General features: G+C 40.4%; 1 protein-coding gene across 18 annotated transcripts in view; it reads left to right on the forward strand.

Moving 5' to 3' along the window:
- Window positions 1–18,320, forward strand: part of Itpr (Inositol 1,4,5,-trisphosphate receptor) — a 51,505-nt gene that overhangs the window by 17,744 nt on the left and 15,441 nt on the right. For 15 of the 18 annotated variants that reach the window (XM_022799911.2, XM_086982374.1, XM_086982373.1 and 12 more), the window contains 17 exons: window positions 6,809–6,910; window positions 7,302–7,389; window positions 7,951–8,060; window positions 8,458–8,692; window positions 9,040–9,221; window positions 11,093–11,234; window positions 11,504–11,800; window positions 12,015–12,095; window positions 12,205–12,288; window positions 13,268–13,445; window positions 13,864–14,275; window positions 14,588–14,903; window positions 15,147–15,304; window positions 15,692–15,972; window positions 16,981–17,176; window positions 17,397–17,604; window positions 17,773–18,081. In XM_022799911.2, the coding sequence (XP_022655646.1) occupies window positions 6,809–6,910; window positions 7,302–7,389; window positions 7,951–8,060; window positions 8,458–8,692; window positions 9,040–9,221; window positions 11,093–11,234; window positions 11,504–11,800; window positions 12,015–12,095; window positions 12,205–12,288; window positions 13,268–13,445; window positions 13,864–14,275; window positions 14,588–14,903; window positions 15,147–15,304; window positions 15,692–15,972; window positions 16,981–17,176; window positions 17,397–17,604; window positions 17,773–18,081 (3,379 nt within the window). Of the gene's footprint in view, window positions 1–6,808; window positions 6,911–7,301; window positions 7,390–7,950; window positions 8,061–8,457; window positions 8,693–9,039; window positions 9,222–11,092; window positions 11,235–11,503; window positions 11,801–12,014; window positions 12,096–12,204; window positions 12,289–13,267; window positions 13,446–13,863; window positions 14,276–14,587; window positions 14,904–15,146; window positions 15,305–15,691; window positions 15,973–16,980; window positions 17,177–17,396; window positions 17,605–17,772; window positions 18,082–18,320 lie in introns of those variants that run through there. The other 3 variants (XM_022799912.2, XM_086982376.1, XM_022799915.2) reach the window with 2 other exon arrangements.

Here is an 18,320-nt window from a genome sequence, read left to right on the forward strand (position 1 = left end):
AATACTATTATAACTGATAGTTCTAAGGATGAGGTAGAGCGCGTTGCGACTGTTTTACGGTCGGCTTTGTCTCCGAAGGAGCAGCAAGCATGTTTGTTGATATCTATTGGAAATAAGTATAGTCAGCAGACGAATCTAATTCAATCCGACCAACACGCTCAAGTAGGTCGACGTTAATCTATTTGTTTGCTTTTAATGGTAAACTCGAGATGTTTATCTGATTAACGTTAACTCATTAACGTTAGACGATTGTTTGATCACAACATGTATCGTAATATATATATATATATATATATATATATATATATAGCCCTAATAAATTACGTACTGAGATCTGATACGAAGTACGCTATTTTACTGCTTTTAGTTGCGAAATACGCTCTCTTAAATAGTTCTTAAAAAGTTTGCATCGGAAAATATATGATCCTTTCATGAAACAAAATATTGTGGACTGTGCGGGAGTTCCATTTGTTTCGTCTCATGCTGATCAATTCAGTAGCATATGGGGCGGGAGGGGGAGGGGGGTTAGGGAGGAGGTCAACGAACCTAGACATTGACGAAATTTCAATGCAGTCTCTACTAGTGACTGTAGAACCGAGGCCAGAAAAGCAAGGAGCCGAGTGAAACGAACCTAATTCTATTCTAAACCTTGATCCTTACATAAATCGTTGCACGTAAGTTTTTCCTGACGCTCGAAAAGGTAGCCGGGAGCTTGAAACTCCTTGATACCTCCGGCGGTTGGCTTGGCATTTTACTCCTGGGCCGTCGCGTACTTTGCCATGCTTTCACATAACGCTTTATTGTGCTGTCGACTTTATCTACGTTTATGTTTTCGACTAGCCTTATTCTTAAGGAGGCTGAGTTAGTTCTTGGTGTATCTTCTTTTGTCCTTGAGCCTTAAATCTAACTAACAAAGTGCTACGATTATTCGCTATCTTTGCATCGTTTTATTCGTAGCTAATCAAATATATACGATACTAGTATTCTACTGATTATAAGCCGCTCTAACGCAATAATAATGTGACAGGGATCAATAGGTGAGTGACATGTCTTTAGACATCCGCTCAGTCCGTTCTGTGGTTTCTCCCGAAGACTTGATGACGACAGTCATCTGATTGCTTCCGTCATATTCAGATTGCGAACGTGTTGTCGTGCCACATCCAGTTCGATCGTTCAATGGGTTACAACATACTAAACGCGCACCGTTTATCTACGGGGTCCTTCGTTACATCCCGCCTCCCTCAGAGCACGTTAGAAGAGGACTGATCGTAGCGAAAGTGACAGATGCGATAATCAACGCCGCGTTCAACGGTCGCAGCAGAAGCTGCTTTAAACCTCCCGTCTGGGATTCTGTCTGAGGAAATCGAAGGAGAACTCTTGTTGTGAACGTTATGACTGTCATACATAAACGTTCCAGAAGTTCTATAGCTACCGAGGTACGCAGTATGGATATAGTGGTTGTTCAAGTAGGAAGCATGTGAACCACCTTCAGACGCACGCCCTCCAAATCGCTGACGCTTGATAGCTAATTCCCTGGTACTTGCTATCGCTATCCCTACACAAGCAAGACGCGATACAGGGGCAGATCGAGTGAATGCTTTTAGGGCATCGACGGAAGCGGTCTAATTATCTTTTTTAATGCTGCTGCTGCTGCTGCTGTCGTCTAAGTAACGTTCTGCTTTGAGGCGGAATTCCCCCGCATTGCCATCGTTTACTCATCCTTTTCTATCTGGTCGCTTCAAGAGGGACAGTAAAAGAGCGCAGGACAGCGGCCCTCTCTAGGACACGCAAAGGAAGGGTGAGAGGGATGAGGGTGATCTTCTGCTATGCTGCCGCTGTCGCGGCCGCCGTCGCGGCCGCCGTCTTTTTGCTGGTCCGGTCCGGCCTGCAGCTGGAAGTCTGCCAACTGGCCTATATGTCACTAACCGTTATGGTCATGTTCGCCTGGTACTGACTTCATTCACTGAATACTGTTACGGCTATCGTTGGTTCGGCGTAAACCGGTTGACAACTTATCGTTACCGGGTTGGAATGGAAGCAACGAGTTGACTCGGCACAGCAGTGAGGACAGAGATTGCTTGTAGGCGCTTTATCATAGTGAGAAAACCATATGGGTGTTGAACGGCACTAACGGAGTGTGTGCGCGAACAGCGTTCGAGTTAACCCACGCTACCTTATATAATGTATATATGTATACTAGAGACGCTTACGTGACCTGCCATTATTATATAAAGATTATCATCAAAGACCAGAACAAGTGAGAATATTGACTATGACAAGCAAATGACGTGAGACAACAGGTAAAGGGGTAATGCTGATCAGACGTCTTGCATATGCAAGTGCCCTGACCATTCAGCGACTGGTGCAGGCAAGACATTATTAAGGAGTTAAATAAAAAGTTTGTGGAAACAATAAATCTCGTTTCGAAGGGAGCCAGCAACGTATCGAACATACGAATAAAGAATGTAGTAAATAAAATGAATTTTAGCAGATGCAAGTTCATTCGAGATTTGTTTCAGGTAAATGTGTCTATCTAAGACTAAAGGGTCATTAAAGTAGATTTAATTTTATCTCAAGTTATTCTATTATGGTGAATACTTTTATGTAATCATGTAGATGGAAAAAAGCTGAAACCATCGATATTCAAAATAAAACGTAAATGACTCTTGTAGGTGAGGATAGTAAGACGCCAGAATAGGTCTAGATAGCATGCCGTCAAATGTCACAAAACCGCTTCGAAGTTGACTGCCAGTTAACTACATTCTACTATGAAACTAGCAAATAAACATGATCAACACTGAAAAAACATCAGCACACCTTAAACCCATTGCTCAGCTATTATCATTATTAAACCCCATCTCGCTGTTCTCAAGAACTTATTTTTACCTCTTCACTATTTCTTCACATCTTTTAATCTACAAACATCTATATACTTGATCAGCAAATTACGTTTAAAAGTTAGCCAAAAGTTCAGATTCTGCCTGATTCATCATACGCACGTGGCACGTTAAAACGTGCTCATTTTTCGATTCAATGATTTTGGCCTTAATGTAAACCACTAGGTTTACAAAAACACCATACAATAATCGCAATTGCGTATAATTGTCTATGAGAATCATCGATGCCTAGGACTAGATATCCGAAAAATATTTATTCCATATCTAGCGTATTGGTAGTTTTTATACTTCATCAAAAAAAAAATTGGCATTCGACGAACTGGACGTGCTCGGGGCTCAGGCGGCCTGAGGCGGCCTGAAGCGGACGAATGGGACGATCATGAAACATCTGATTATAACAGCTACGGGTAATTTCATAACAAATAACAAAACACGATTATACAATGGAGAGTCTCTTTTTTTTAATTTCAAGTAGGTCTTACATAGTACAGACTCAGTTATGACATATACGCTAAAACACGCCCTTAACCAGAAAAACGAATGAACCGTTGGCCGAACTAAGTGGGTTGACAAACCAACTCCCGAAGACCCTGAATGCTGAAGTAACAGGAAATAGAAAAAAAATGCTCCCTTTAAAGTCTGTTTTGGCGTTGTGTGGGTCGCTTAAAACTGTTCTGTGTGAAACTACTTCGAAGTGATGTCAATAGGAGATGAGACCCAATAGATGAAGTTGCGCGATACATCGAGTACTTACTAATAATCCAGATCGAATTGTGTTTCGGTATTTTTTCCGATAGCCCATAGGAGTCCGGTAGTATTTTATATCGAACAATTTGCATAGAAAACTAGTAGGTAATATTCGAAACTCTTACCTACACCGTACTGACATAATAAATTTGCTTCTATGGATGACTAAGATTGCACCTGAGCACGAAATTAGTGAGTAATATCAGAGCCCGTAGGATCGAACTACTACCGAGCAGACCACCGAGATATACTGTCTCGCTGTTTAGGAAAATGAACACGTCAACCGAAGCCGTTGTTGTGGTACTGGGCAGAGCAATCCGCCATAGTTCGTTCTGGGTAGAGCCCATTGACCCAGATCCCGGTATCATCCAAAATGGCCGAACCGGTTGATGTGCCAAAAAGTGTGAGGCAGGACTGCAAGGCTGATTTAGACTGTGTCTATGTATGGCAGGGTTCTGCTTTGGAGAATCGCTAATGCAGCGGATGGAATAACAAAAGATTTGTTTACTAAAACTGAAAAGCAGTTAACGATCTACGATCTTTATATTTTTCAAGACCTGGTTACGGCCATACGTACAGTCTGACCCATACATCTTGACCTAGACGTGACCAGTGTGCGATTACATTTACGCTTAAGTAAAAGGACGCTTAATCTCGATATATCATCAAACGTAGCTTATCTAAAATAGATCATGTATTGTAAGCTCTTTTGTTTACAGATGGATAAAAATAATAATAATAATCATAACTTTTCGGTGCGAGTGGCAGTGTCTGACAACTGTTATCTGTTAGTCATTTCAGTGAACCCAAAAACACTTACTGGTGACAAACTAATACGTTACGAGTGTTCGCAATGACGTATGCTTATATACTGCAGGTTTATACGAAATATAATTAGAAATCGTTTTGGATTTCGCGCTTATTTTCAAATCTCAACTCTGTTACAGGGTATGATATTAAATTGGCTGGAAATTCGATTTATTGATACTGAATACGATCATTGTTTTGCTTTAAAATTAGACTAAGCCAATAAGTAATAGACGCCATAAGACAGCATAACTAGAGCGTCCCTTGTTTTACGTCGTATTTAGTTCTAGATCCCTTATCCGAACGGAATTTTCAGCTTCCAAGATGCTGTACTTCAAAAAAATTTGAAGAACTGTTGCAAGTAAGCCTCACTTATTAGATTTATTTATGTTCGCTACTGTATTGTATTCTGCCCCAATCATCGCCCCTGTAATTTTCTTTCTTGCCTTTGAACTCGCTACGGGTTCAGATATGGGGACATAAAGAATCCAGCGCAGTTAGTAAAAAAGGCCTCAGACAAAGCAATGGTCAGAGTCTACTATGCGCATGTGGGTGGACGAAACATGCTGGCTGCTTGTCATACAAATAATTTCGTCTGTAATAAGTGTTAAATGTGATATGATGTCACATGTGTCATACGCGATACATGTGTGTTAGCTTATTTGTTGCACAGTATTTCAAAGCCTTTTTTCTCCTTGGGCCTATGCAAGCAGCATTTCAATCTGGTTTGTGCCTACATCTGATGACAGAGGAACGCATGTCCATGAACTGGGGTATTGCTGAAAAGTTCGTTTCCGTAAGTTACCTTTCCTATTCAAGCCTGTCGTAGAGCCTAGTTAAGAAGCTGTCAGTGCAAACGTTATGAGATACGCTCTTATGGTAAGTGGCAATGTAATGATGAATGAATAAGTAGTAATTTAAGTTAATTGAAGTTAACTACGATATCGTTCACTTCCGAGTACGCATTAGCTTCTTATGCAACGCACCACGGACGATTAACCATTCGCAGAAGTTCTAACGCTGCTGTTTCTGCAGAAGGATATCTTTCACAAATTCTCCGAAGCGTTTTGCAGCGTATTGCTTTCTCAAGGACAGCCTTCCGCACTGCTTTCGCATTGCGGCAGGTCCTCATAATGTTTATCTACCCCGACTCTAAATGTAGCCAGTACACTTGCATGCCTGTCTGATTTCGATAAATGATGTTCAAAAAGAAGAGTTTTATAGATCTACAAACTTCTTTCAGTCGACTATTCAGTGTATAGAAATATTATTATTATGAAGAAGTATAAATTGGATGCCCACCTAAATAACTCTGATCGGCGTTACTACGAGGTATTAATTAGATTGAGTTGTATAAAGGCGCCACATGCGTAGTTAGTTTCGTTACTGACCTCATTGTTGTGCGCTTTGCAAGTTAATAGGTATATATTGTTGCACTGAAGCCCATCTGTTACAAGCTTCATTGGTAAACACGAGTAATTTTCTAGTTCGTTGACGTCTGATACGACGACGCAGATGTCATCTTTCGCTGTCTGCAATTTTCTATCGTATTTATCCTGCTTTTCATATTGCAATCTTAGAACGTGCTACGTCTTTTTTGTGCAGATTTTTATGGGTCAAACGCGATGCACTGTGGAATTTTTTATGTAGATGGCGCCATATCAACCTGCGCTTATACTACAAATCCACAGTAAACGTATCGTTGAATCCATTGATAGCATTGTGGATAGAGCGATCACTGGCAGATATTTTTTTAAATTTGGTAGTGGATAGTTGGACTTCGACAAAAATTTTAAAAATGAATTGGCGGGTTTGGCTATTCATTCTCGGTTAGCTATCACGAGGCGACGAACCCGCTAGGGTTATCGTTGTTTTTCGATGCAACCAGTAATATCATTGAAGTGATTGGTTTTATCCGGAGAGCGTATGCTGATCGAGCTAAAAAAGGTTTTGTTTGGTAGTATCTTTTCGATACGCCACCTATCTCCTTCGGTGAACAAATAAACATGCTACAGTACTATTTAGAGGAAAATTCGGATTGAAAAAACAAATGTGCTAATCAGCAATCTTGCGTTGACAATGAAGGCGTAAATTTGTTTCTCATTGATCTTTATTTGTTATAACGTGTATAAATGATACTTAACGTAAAAATTACATAAACCTTAATTGATGTGTTTATAACTTACGAAAATTGTACGACGCTAGTTTTTGGGGTTCATGCTGTCTGTTACTAAAAAGTATTCATTTATCAACAACTTGGAACAGTTTTTTTTATCATATATGTGTTCCGTCGATTTTTTTTTTGTTGAGATGTCGTTGTTAGAAATGACATTCTCCTTTGTTTTCTTATGTTTTAGTCTGGTAGATGACCGCTGCGTAGTGAACCCGTCGGCAGGGGACCTATCGAATCCCCCTCGCAAATTTCGTGATTGTTGCTTTAAAGTGTGCCCCATGAACAGGTGAGTCGTATTGCTGAAAGGATGGCAATTGTAATGATGTAATTGTTACTATGTTCTTGTTATAAATATAATGCCTGTCAGCTTTTTGTGGAGTAACGTACCTTTTTTCGACAGCTCTAATGTAGCTAGTGAACCGTCGAAGACTAAGGAAAGGCCTCATAGCATTGAGGATGTCGATAATTCGTTTTTTTGCTGCTATTATACTTTCGTTTCATAAAAAGCCCTTTAATTTTAATGTTGTCTAATACGTCAGGTGGCGTCATTATGAAGACTTGGCCACGCCAATTTTATTCACGTCGTATATGGCTGCCTGAGCGTATCTGGATATGCGTGTGGTCAATTAGGAACGTTACCGAATGATCATTATTGCCTTTCGCTTAATCTTCTTTAGGTATTCGGCCCAGAAGCAGTTTTGGAAGGCGGCACAGTCCTCTAGTTCTTCGAAGGAAACCGAACCACTGCTTGTTATGAAACTTAAGGTAAGATAACCTTCGGGTCTATGCATGGATGATAGATCAAGCGAAGTACCACCATTTCGAGCTTGGGGAAAATTTTTGCAAGAAGCTTTGCTAAAAATCGTTGCGGCAAGGCCAATGTGTAGTCATTTTAACCGTTATATCCTTTCATTAAGACTAAAATGTATTAACTCGCTAATTTATAATGTCATTTTTTGCGACATACATTTTAATGAATTCAACTGTTTGACGCAGTCGCATAGTTTGTCCTAAATCCTTTCGTCTGCTCAATTAAAATTTATTCTCGCAAAACAATAGGTGCGCTGGAATTGTCGCGTGCCTTATGGTTTTATATATTTGCTTATAATTTGTGCGACTTCCGTAAAATGTTAAGCAAGGAGACACTTTTTTGCTATAAAATACTGTTTGCTATTTGGAATATTTCAATGTCCAATAGGACATCAAGAACTATATAGATGTATTCGGCAAGCTAGTCTTGTGTGTTGTGCCGATTAATCGTGCATATGCGCTACGTGTCTATTGCAAAATAGAGAAACAAGCACGCGTCTTTTATTCCCATTGCAGCACGCAGCGGACCTGGAGCGGAAACAGAACGAAACTGAAAATAACAAGATGGAGGGTAGTAAAGTGCAGTACGGACAAGTGATTCAGCTTTTACATCTGAAATCTAACAAGTGAGAAGTATTTCGGATCTACGGTTTGACCAACCTTTGCTCCCTTCGCAGATATATGCCTGTTCAACTATTATGGCTTCATTAGGTAGTGCTGCGCCTGCTAATGTGGTCCTTGTGCGAGTATGTCCATTTAGGTTTAGATCCGGCATGTGAAAGGAAAAAAAACAATGGAACTAAATATCGCACATGTCACTGAACAGCATGAGGGTGGTGAATGATATTGTTTTTACGAATCTACTGTTTTTCCATAATTATTAAATAATAGACGGCCCATAGAGATATTGGAACTCAACACTCCGCAACGATGGAAAAGCTTGTTCTATCTATGATTGTTATATGATTCTATTGCGCTTTCTGAAAAACGGTGCGGTTCGCCTGTGACTCTGTTCACGATTAGGTATCTGACCGTGAATAAACGTTTGCCTGCTCTGCTAGAGAAGAACGCCATGCGGATGATGTTGGACTCGAACGGAAACGAAGGCTCATGGTTTTACATAATGCCCTTCTACAAGCTAAGAACGGCCGGGGACAATGTAGTCGTTGGAGACAAAGTTATTTTGACGGCGGTCAACGCCACGCAGCCGCTGCACGTGTCTTCCTTCGAACTTCCCGATCACCCCGGATGCAAAGAGGTAGGTGACACAGGCGATTGTTCCGTCGGGCAAGACTTACCTAAAGTAAACTCAACCCGAAATTACTTTTGTCTATCCTATTCGGTCCGTACTGTTTGCTCTCCTTTGAAGGTTGGTCTACGACCATTCGGTTTGAGAATGCTCGATCAGATCTATTCGCGCCCGTGCACTATTACTCAGAAGTTTAGCTGTTTGTTTTACGCTGTAATTATTATTGACTGATACGAACAAGCATGACAATTAACAGCCATTAACAGATTTTCTTTTTGTTCAGTCAGTTTCGCTACCTAAGATACTGTCCATTTCGGTAAGGGAAAGCGTTTAACAAATAACTACGAATAATGTAGGTGAATGCTGTTTCTGGGTCGGAGGTGTGTCAAACGTCATGGAAGATCTCGCTGTTCATGGACTACAAAGAGAATATAGAGGACGTTTTAAAAGGGGGCGATGTAGTGCGACTGTTTCATGCGGAACAAGAAAAATTCCTCACTATGGATGAATTCAAAAAGAAACAATACGTCTTTCTCAGGTGAGCACACATCGGAGAGGTAGCCTATGCCAATGTGCCCAACCTAGGGCGCAATCTTCATAGCGTGGCCTAATCCCATATTAATCAAGCTCTATGAACGTTTATGTAATTTTTTGTCGGATTCTAATTACTCCTATTGTTATATAGCTCTAACAAGGCTGGCTGGGTTTCGACGTCGCTAAATCATTCACTTATCTATGTTTTGAACAAGTTCATGTTGTTGGCCGTTATCTTCTCGAGGCATCGTTCACTGCTCGCTTGACAGCTGTTTAACAGATGAAGAAGTATGTTCCTTGTTTAGATATTGGATACTGGCATTCAGTATAAAAGACATCAATCTTGCTAACGATGTACGTTGTTTAAAGAGCTTATAGAAGGCTTCTTATTATTGTTTTCAATATTTACCGATAGATGGACAGGCAGCAGCAATGTCTCTACACACAATGCTATCATCCACCACTATGGAGAGAGATGCAATTTAAACACAGGCACTTTGCTAGCTATTAAAGAAATTAATGCCTCGCAACATTATAATCTCCGTTGAAGGATTTCAGAGGGCACTATTGTGATTAGATAGGGGCGCGACAATCCTTGAAGATTTCCGAGTTTAGGTTTGATAAGCAGTGTCAGGTAACGGCCGAGTCGCATATGGATCCAAGCGACCACAAGCGTTTCATTCACCCACAGTGTGCTCAATCTGTTCAGTCTAGCAAAACAAGGAAGGATTAGATGGTTAAAATCCGATTTCTGACACGCGCTGCTGAAAGTAAGAGGCCAATGGCAACAAACAAAGCTCCATCTTCGTTTTAACGTGTTTACTTGATTTTAACACAAAGCACTCGATTAGATGGAGAGATGCCTCGGTTTCCTTTGCCATAAAAGCACAAACTATCTGTTTACTACGGCTGCGTTCATCCTATGTACTAATGCAATTATTTCCACGTTACAATGGGATAGTTACTCTTTTCTTCTTTGATACACTCCATATACCGATTTACCGGTAACAATTGATTGGGCCTGAAGTTAAATTTCCCTAGCAGAAGAGCTGCATTAACAAACTTGTTTATCATAACGAGCGGTGCCGATTTAAGTGGAACGATTAGGACAGATTGTGTCGGCCTTGTTTAATTCAGATCCGTAATAAGTGTACAAGCAACAAAACAAAATAAGATGCTTAGGTTATTCCATGAATTTTTCTGTGCTTCCAGAAAGCATTCGTTATTCAATGAAAACGTCGGTTTTCTGAAATGTTACTAAATTTTCAAACACCATTTGGCGGTACGAAAGCTGCAGGTAAAAAAAACAGGCCGCTGAACTCTAAAAGAATACTTTTGCACTGGCTGGCCTAGCCGTTTAAATAGGTCGCCGTCTATACATAGGTAACATTATAAACAATATATACACTTGCAAGTAGGTAAACGTCTGTTGCCCGACCGATGACGCAGGTACTGTCGTATTATTGCTGCTATATAAAAAGCACATATTTAATCTTCAACGATGCAGCGCAATGCGCTGTGAAAATAGAAGGTAGCCCACTTATGTTTCTAGCATATCCGCAACTAATTGTAAATCCCCGCTCGCTTCCCCCCGAGGAAAAAACGTTTGGTAAGACTTTGGACCTGTGTTAAATACATAAACGAAGAAAAACTGGTTAGTCATTCTGGGTACTGCTCCCATATTCTCTACGCAATATCTAAGACCCTATGTATGGTCAATAGCTCCATTGTACAAGAAATCACAGCGTTATAGTACATATATATATATATATATATATATATATATATATATATATATTGCATGTGTACGCTTATTGTACCGATTGATGATTAGACGAGGAGTATATGGATTGTTTTCTCCGCACAACAAAACAGGACGACGGGCCGCACAACAGCGGCAGCTGCAACGAGCTCGAAAGCTCTATGGGAGGTGGAAGTAGTTCACTACGATCCCTGCCGAGGAGGCGCAGGTCACTGGTCCAGCCTGTACAGGTTTAAGCACCTTGCTACTGGACAAGTAAGCTGGTCAAAACACTTTTTTGTCGCTGAAATAATACACCTTAATAACCTCGTTTGCTATAGAAATCCTTTAGGAAACGATCATAGCAGTTTGATAATTACATATAATACAGATGAGTGAAAAAGACTCATGTTGTATAGTTTCTGCAGAACTACTAGTTACGCATTCTCACCCATTGACAACTTCCATGAACCGGCTTATTATCGAATCCGACTTATTAACCGACTCGGTGAATTATTCGTGTGCTTGTCCTTTCTTTGCATCAGTATCTGGCAGCTGAAATTGATGATGATGAAACGCCAGATGCGATGCGAGCGAAGCTCCGTGGTGCAGCGAGTAATCACCTCTATCGGCTTGTGGCCGTTAGCGATTGTCGAGATGCGTCGACGATCTTCGAGCTAGATGCCACGACTTTCTCGCGCTGCGACAGCCTCGTACCGACATCGTCCTATGTACGACTTCATCATGTCAGTACATCGTCGTGGGTTCATTCAACCACGATACCTATTGACAAGAATGAGGATAAGCCCGTCATGATGCGCGTCGGGTGCGCCTGTGTTAAGGCAAGAATATTAAAAAATTGTTTGTTTACGAACGCTCGGTAGAATTCTTAACTGATTGCTTATCGATCTCATTAGTTACGGAGGCCAATTATGACGGGATTTAACTCAGGGAACCTTTTCTCAAAAGGCAAAACTTGTTTACCGCGAACATTTTACTTGCCAGTGGCCTTATCGACGAGAGTCATACACTAAGACCAAACATTTTGAGTTGCAGGAAGACAAAGAGGCGTTCGCAATCGTACCTGTATCGGCTTCTGAAGTGCGTGACCTCGATTTTGCCAATGACGCCTGCAAGGTTTGTTTGTAATAATGATTTGCTGGATTGCATGCGGCAGAAATATCTGAGTAGATTTTATTCCATAATCCGACGTATTCTAAACGGTATGTCTTATGTTCCGTTTCAGGTTCTACAGAAAATTGCAACTGCTATCGAAAGTGCTGATTTTGCTCAAAATGAGCGCAAAACTGCGACCCAGCTATTACAAGAGGTATTTTGTCAAGGCTCATAAAAGATATTTAGGAGCATGGTCTTGAATTCGGCTATCGCTGCGTTTTCGGCGTAGAATTTACCGAGTTACTCTTTGAGCCCCATACGCTCAGAAGAGTCTGCAGTCACATGACTATTCCTATGGGAAGACTTGATGTTATCACTGTTTCCCGTAACGGACAATTAGCTCCACTCTCTAATATACCTACGTTTCTGTTTATCATTCGATTTCACTATAGGCTTTTCTTCTGTCCGGTTGAACTCCATGTGTTGTTTCATGGCCTCCTCATTGATTTAGACATAATCCGTCGTGTTACCCAATACAGTCATGTAATTCTTGTCTGCTTTTCTTGGTTATCTTTCTTTCTTCTTGTTTCTTTTGTATGTACATATACTTGCTCTATTGGAAGCAAAAAATAATAATAACTTACCACTTCCGTATCTAGCTAGTGGCATAAATCTAGAGTAAATTTGAAATGCAGCGGTGGCCGTTTGATGCTACACATTACCCATCTTTGGCTGTAACTCGTTCGCATATATATATATATATATGCGTGTGGGCTATTACGGCTCTAGCGATGACTGGAAGTGTTAATATAGATTTAATTTAACGTGCTTGCGGAAACGCCGGAAGTAGCTCGGTCGTAAAAAAGAAAATTAACCTCACAATAATAATAATAATAATGAGTCGAATTGGAACTAAGCCAATTCCCCTGAGCCTTTTTCACTTGGCGATCCATTCTCCTTATAGAAAATTAATCAAAGTGCACTTCCGTTGCCTGTTTTCATTGCGCTGGGTTAAATCGATTCACCATTGGGTTTTGTCGGGTAACACTGGAAAGATGTAGATCTGGCATCGTTATTGCAACCTGCATGCGTTTAATCGTTTTGCGACAGGGCAATTTGCTTTATATTGTTGTCTTGTGCTTGTGCCGTCGCTTTGCATGTTTAGAGCCTCATGGTGCCTCATTGACCTTTAGGTGTGTTCGCAGATTATCTACTTTACCGCAAATCAAGAAAACGACCCTAAAAAAGGCGACGCTCTTGAATTGGTTGTTCATGAACCTAATCGGGAGCGACAGAAATTGCTACGTGAACAGAATATACTTAAGCAGCTATTCAAAATTCTACAGGCCCCGTTCAACGAAGACAAAGCGGGTAGGTGTCATTGACATATAGGCTATAGTAGATGCTCTGAGTGGCTAAACGGGACAACTAAACGTCTTGTTGTCTATGAGACCCTTTCTTCCTAATGTTCTTTTTCCGAACTTTCTGTTTTAAAATATCTATAAACTATTGCTACTCTTTGTTTTCACTCAAAACATCGTCGGTCTTTGGAAATATTTCAATTTCTGGCCAGCTTTATAAATATAGCATTGAATCTTATAGTAAAGATCAGTGAGTAGTTATTGACGGCGTACCGTACGAGCATTTCCTTTTACCGGTAATCGTCGTAGAATAGCAACACTTTACGATGCCGTGCTGAAATGGATAGACCCCTGTGTCTCTGCATAAATACATAAGGCATACTGTACCTGAAAACCGACCATATGTAGTGAGTAAGCTGTTCTTGCAGGTGGACCAATGCTTCGCATGGACGAGTTGGCCGACCCTCGTCACGCATCGTACAAATACATCTGCCGTCTATGCTATCGGGTGCTTCGACTATCACAACAGGAGTACCGTAAAAATCAAGAATACATCGCCAAATGGTTCGGCTTTATGCAGAAACAGATCGGCTATGACGTCCTTGCCGAGGATACAATCACAGCGCTGCTACACTCAAATCGTAAGCTGCTTGAAAAGCACATTGGCGCATCAGAGATCGAGACGTTCGTATCACTTGTACGCAAGAACCGCGAATCTCGCTTTCTTGATTACCTTTCCGATCTTTGCATTTCCAAACGGGTCGCGATACCGGTCACACAAGAGTTAATTTGCAAGAGCGTCCTCAGCGACGAAAACTCGGACATTCTTATCGAGACCAGGCAAGAAAAGTCTATTTGAATTAATTTTGCCTTTTTTTTTTATTTTTGCCCTGACACAGCGTTGGCGTAGTGGTTCGTACTGTCTAGCATAAATAATGTAACCATGCAAGAAAGTAAACATTTTCAGCTCTATTAAAGACGCCTTCTGAATATATTGCGAGTTGGGTTAACGTCTTACGTCTCACGTGTCAGGGCTTAACAAAGGACGGGCGCCTTATAGCTTAAAATGCCGATATTATAGTAGCACAATATATATATATATATAAAACTATATATACAATATATAGTTTTCAATGGTGGTACAATCTTCAGACTAATTCGGAACCAAGTAGAAGTGGAGTTGGCTGTAGAATCCCGCCGCAACCTAGAGCCCCTGCTCACTGTTGAAGAAGATGACGAAGTCTATTTGACATGGGACAAGGGCGAGAAAAGTAAAGGCATTGTACCGCTAGCACAGGCAGCTAAAGAATATCTACAGAATTCTGGAGCTCATCCTGAAGGCGCCGAGGATGCTCGCATTCTCGAATACTACCGTCATCAACTTGATCTCTTTTCGGGAATGTGTCTCGATAGACAATATCTCGCTATTAATAGACTGTCGCATATTCTCGATATCGACCTTATTCAGGTATGTAGTGGGCACTTATTTATTCTATTCAATAGCCCACCAATTGATATAGACTTATGTCATTTAAATATAACGGGAAAAGTCAAATGTAGTGACTACCTAGGACAACAATTGTGGTTATGAAAGACTGTATAAGCACATATCACAAGGCAAGTGCTGTTAGGAACGACCAAGGATTCGGAGGCTTACTAGTCGTACCTGAATTAACATCTACTCCTTATTACGTTCGGGACTGAAATTTAGAAATGCATGGCGGATGAAAATCTTCCGTACGACTTGCGGGCGGCCTTCTGCCGACTCATGCTGCACATGCACGTCGACAGGGATCCGCAAGAGCAGATCCAGCCCGTTAAGTACGCACGGTTGTGGAGCGATATCCCCAAACAGCTTTCCATTCAAGAGTGAGTCGCGTTGATCCCCTGTATTACCACTTGTGCCTCGTTACCACGCTCATTTCTCGCGTTATTTTTTTTGTCATTAGTACATACGCTGCTATTTCCAAGCAGAGTACAATTTTGTAATTTTCGAGCTACTTCTATTACTTGCGCATGCATATGGATAATCTTGGTGGCTAGATATTCGTCACAGCTATATAAGTCTCATCATAAATCATTTTTCCTATTCTCTTTCGATGTACGTATAATAAACACGTAAGAACATAAATAAAATATTATATATAAGTGAAATAATCGTGTTACTTTATAAATAACGTAACCTCATCCAGTCCACAGTTGGCCAAGTTAAAGCGTTGATGTTAATGCAGTTTGTGGGAAAATGAATACTTGCAGTTACGACGCAAACAAAAATACGGATATCACTAAAAAGGAGGAAGTGCAACGTAAATTTAAGAAGACCATTACGTTTGTAGAAGACTACCTCTGTAATGTGGTCGGCCATGTGTGGTCGTTCTTCGATCGGGAGCAGAACAAATTAACTTACGAAGTCGTTAAATTGGCTCGCGAACTCATATATTTCGGTTTTTACTCCTTCAGCGACCTTCTTCGTCTTACAAAAACACTTCTTGGCATTCTGGACTGCGTGCCTGAAAATACAGTCCCGACCCATCCTGGTACATCTATCTCTCCCGAAGTATATTTATATATATTTTGAGATAAGTTATATTTAAACGAAAACAAAAATTCGGATATATGTTTTGTTTACGCCAGTTACGAGCGTGCTCCATGTAATAGATGTATACTCAGTGTGGCATCAACTCTGAATCGAGATCAAAGTCAAGAAAGAGTTCCACTTATAAGTTCGCACTTAACAGTAGGTAAAGTAGTATGCTTAGGGCTCATTGAAAGCTCGATTAAATAGAGAATAGCCCGCGGCCACTATTTGCATCTTATGGTATTAAGTAAAAAATTAAGATAAAATTCTATTTTAAAAAAAAAGTCTAATAAGACTGACCGTTAGTACATATGACAATGAGCCAATTAAATAGCATAGATGATCTTTTTTACAAAACAACTTCTAACTTCTGCATTAAAATACTGAGATCATCGAAAACGGCTTTTTTGCACGCTTTTAATTTATTATCGAACCTGTAAACTAATCATTGTCGTTGGTAGATGTTTTCCGCCAGCTAGAAGCTGGTGCTAACATAAATTGCGAATTTTAGCCAATCAAAGTGATTGGTGGAACCTGTCTGACGCGAATCTTTTCTTTAAGATACTGATTTGGTATATAATGAAATATATCTAAGCAGGAGAAGGATTTTCCTTTATTTCTCCTAAAACTTCAACTTCATTTGCACCCATTGTTTTGGTATCAATTAAAGTTTTCGTAATTAATCTGAAATTACCATCAAAAAATGTCTATTTACATTGTAATCCCAGCTTGTTATAACTAATCCACCTATTTGTAAACATCAAATAACTTACTCGATAAGGAACACTTTAATAATGGGATTGTAGTTGCAATACTTATTAATTATATGCCTTTAGCAGTGATGGAAAGTTTAACTAATTGGATATAGACAAGAGTAAAATATTTCTGCTTTGTCTAATATTTGGTCCTCATATACCTTAACGTTTCGTTTAATTCACCTATTGAATTATGTTTTCTTTCATCGTAGAGCAAAACTCCAACCTGGATTCGATATCCCTGCTAAACAGCAACCTCGCTAACTCGAAAACGAATTCTCCAATGGGCGTAACTCCTTCAGCTATAGGTGCACTACAACCGTCTTCAAAGGATACACTTGTGATGGATACGAAATTAAAAATCATTGAAATACTCTCGTTCATCCTCGATGTCAGACTAGATTACAGGCAAGGAGTAGATGTCACTATTGTGTTTTTATGTATAAACAAATGCACTTTAAGGGACACTCAAGCAAAGTTAGTGTTAAATTTACGTGTGAATATTTTTAGGTTACTAATAGCATGGCGAGGTGTGAATCACTCTCGTTCTAATGTGTGAATTTGAACCAGGTTTTGCGATTTCTGTCGGACTAATTGAGCCTCTTTTTGTTTCGTTGTGCGTTTCCAGGATTACGGGTTTGTTGACGATCTTCAAACGTGAATTCGACGATTCACACGATAAAAATGACAAGAATACGGCGGACGACACTCTGACAATTGGTGATAAAGGCTTGGATATGCCCAAAATAGCAAAGGAGGCCGAGGCCATCTTTGGAGGTCCAGCGGATACGACAGAAGTGGATCTGGATGGAAAAGGCGGACGCACATTTCTCAGGGTAATCTTCAAATCAAACTCTGCTCGGGTGTTTGCATACCTTCCAGAAGTAGGTTGTGCTTAATACGTTTTCTGCTTCGGATATTTCTTGTGTTAAAGAGAAATAAGCTCTTCTTTTGCCGAAAAACTAATAACAGGCTGAGTTTTTTCATGGTTGTGCAATCCTTAGGTCCTGCTTCACCTCACGATGCATGACTATCCCCCGCTAGTGAGCGGAGCCCTGCGCTTACTCTTCCGTCACTTCAGCCAACGTCAAGAGGTGCTACAGGCATTTAAACAGGTCCAGCTGCTTGTGTCAGATCAGGATGTAAAGAATTACAACCAAATAAAGCTCGATCTAGATGAATTGCGCCTCTTGGTCGAAAAGAGCGAGTTGTGGGTGTTCAAGGCTCGCTCCCAGCATCAAGCTCCCCTGGGAGTGCTCACGCCAAATGGACAGCCAATAAACCTCAGCAATGCCATGCTTGTGCCTGCTAAGGTAAACTGTCTGTAGTGACTGTCCTAAGTACATAAAGCGACTCTATAAAGCACCTATTGAAGTATGCAATGTAGCAGAAATACCGTTACCTCCTAGAGCCTGATACAGTAAGAAGACTATTTACAGGCATCAAATATAAATGGTGTTTGTAAATAGTTATTGCAGATTACATGCGCTGCAAAGCATCCTTATTTATAAAACTGTAGAATCGAATTCTCGGAACGAAAACGCATTATATA

Source organism: Varroa destructor, unplaced genomic scaffold (genome assembly GCF_002443255.2).
Source record: "Varroa destructor unplaced genomic scaffold, Vdes_3.0 BEIS01000003.1, whole genome shotgun sequence".
NCBI lineage: Eukaryota > Metazoa > Arthropoda > Arachnida > Mesostigmata > Varroidae > Varroa > Varroa destructor.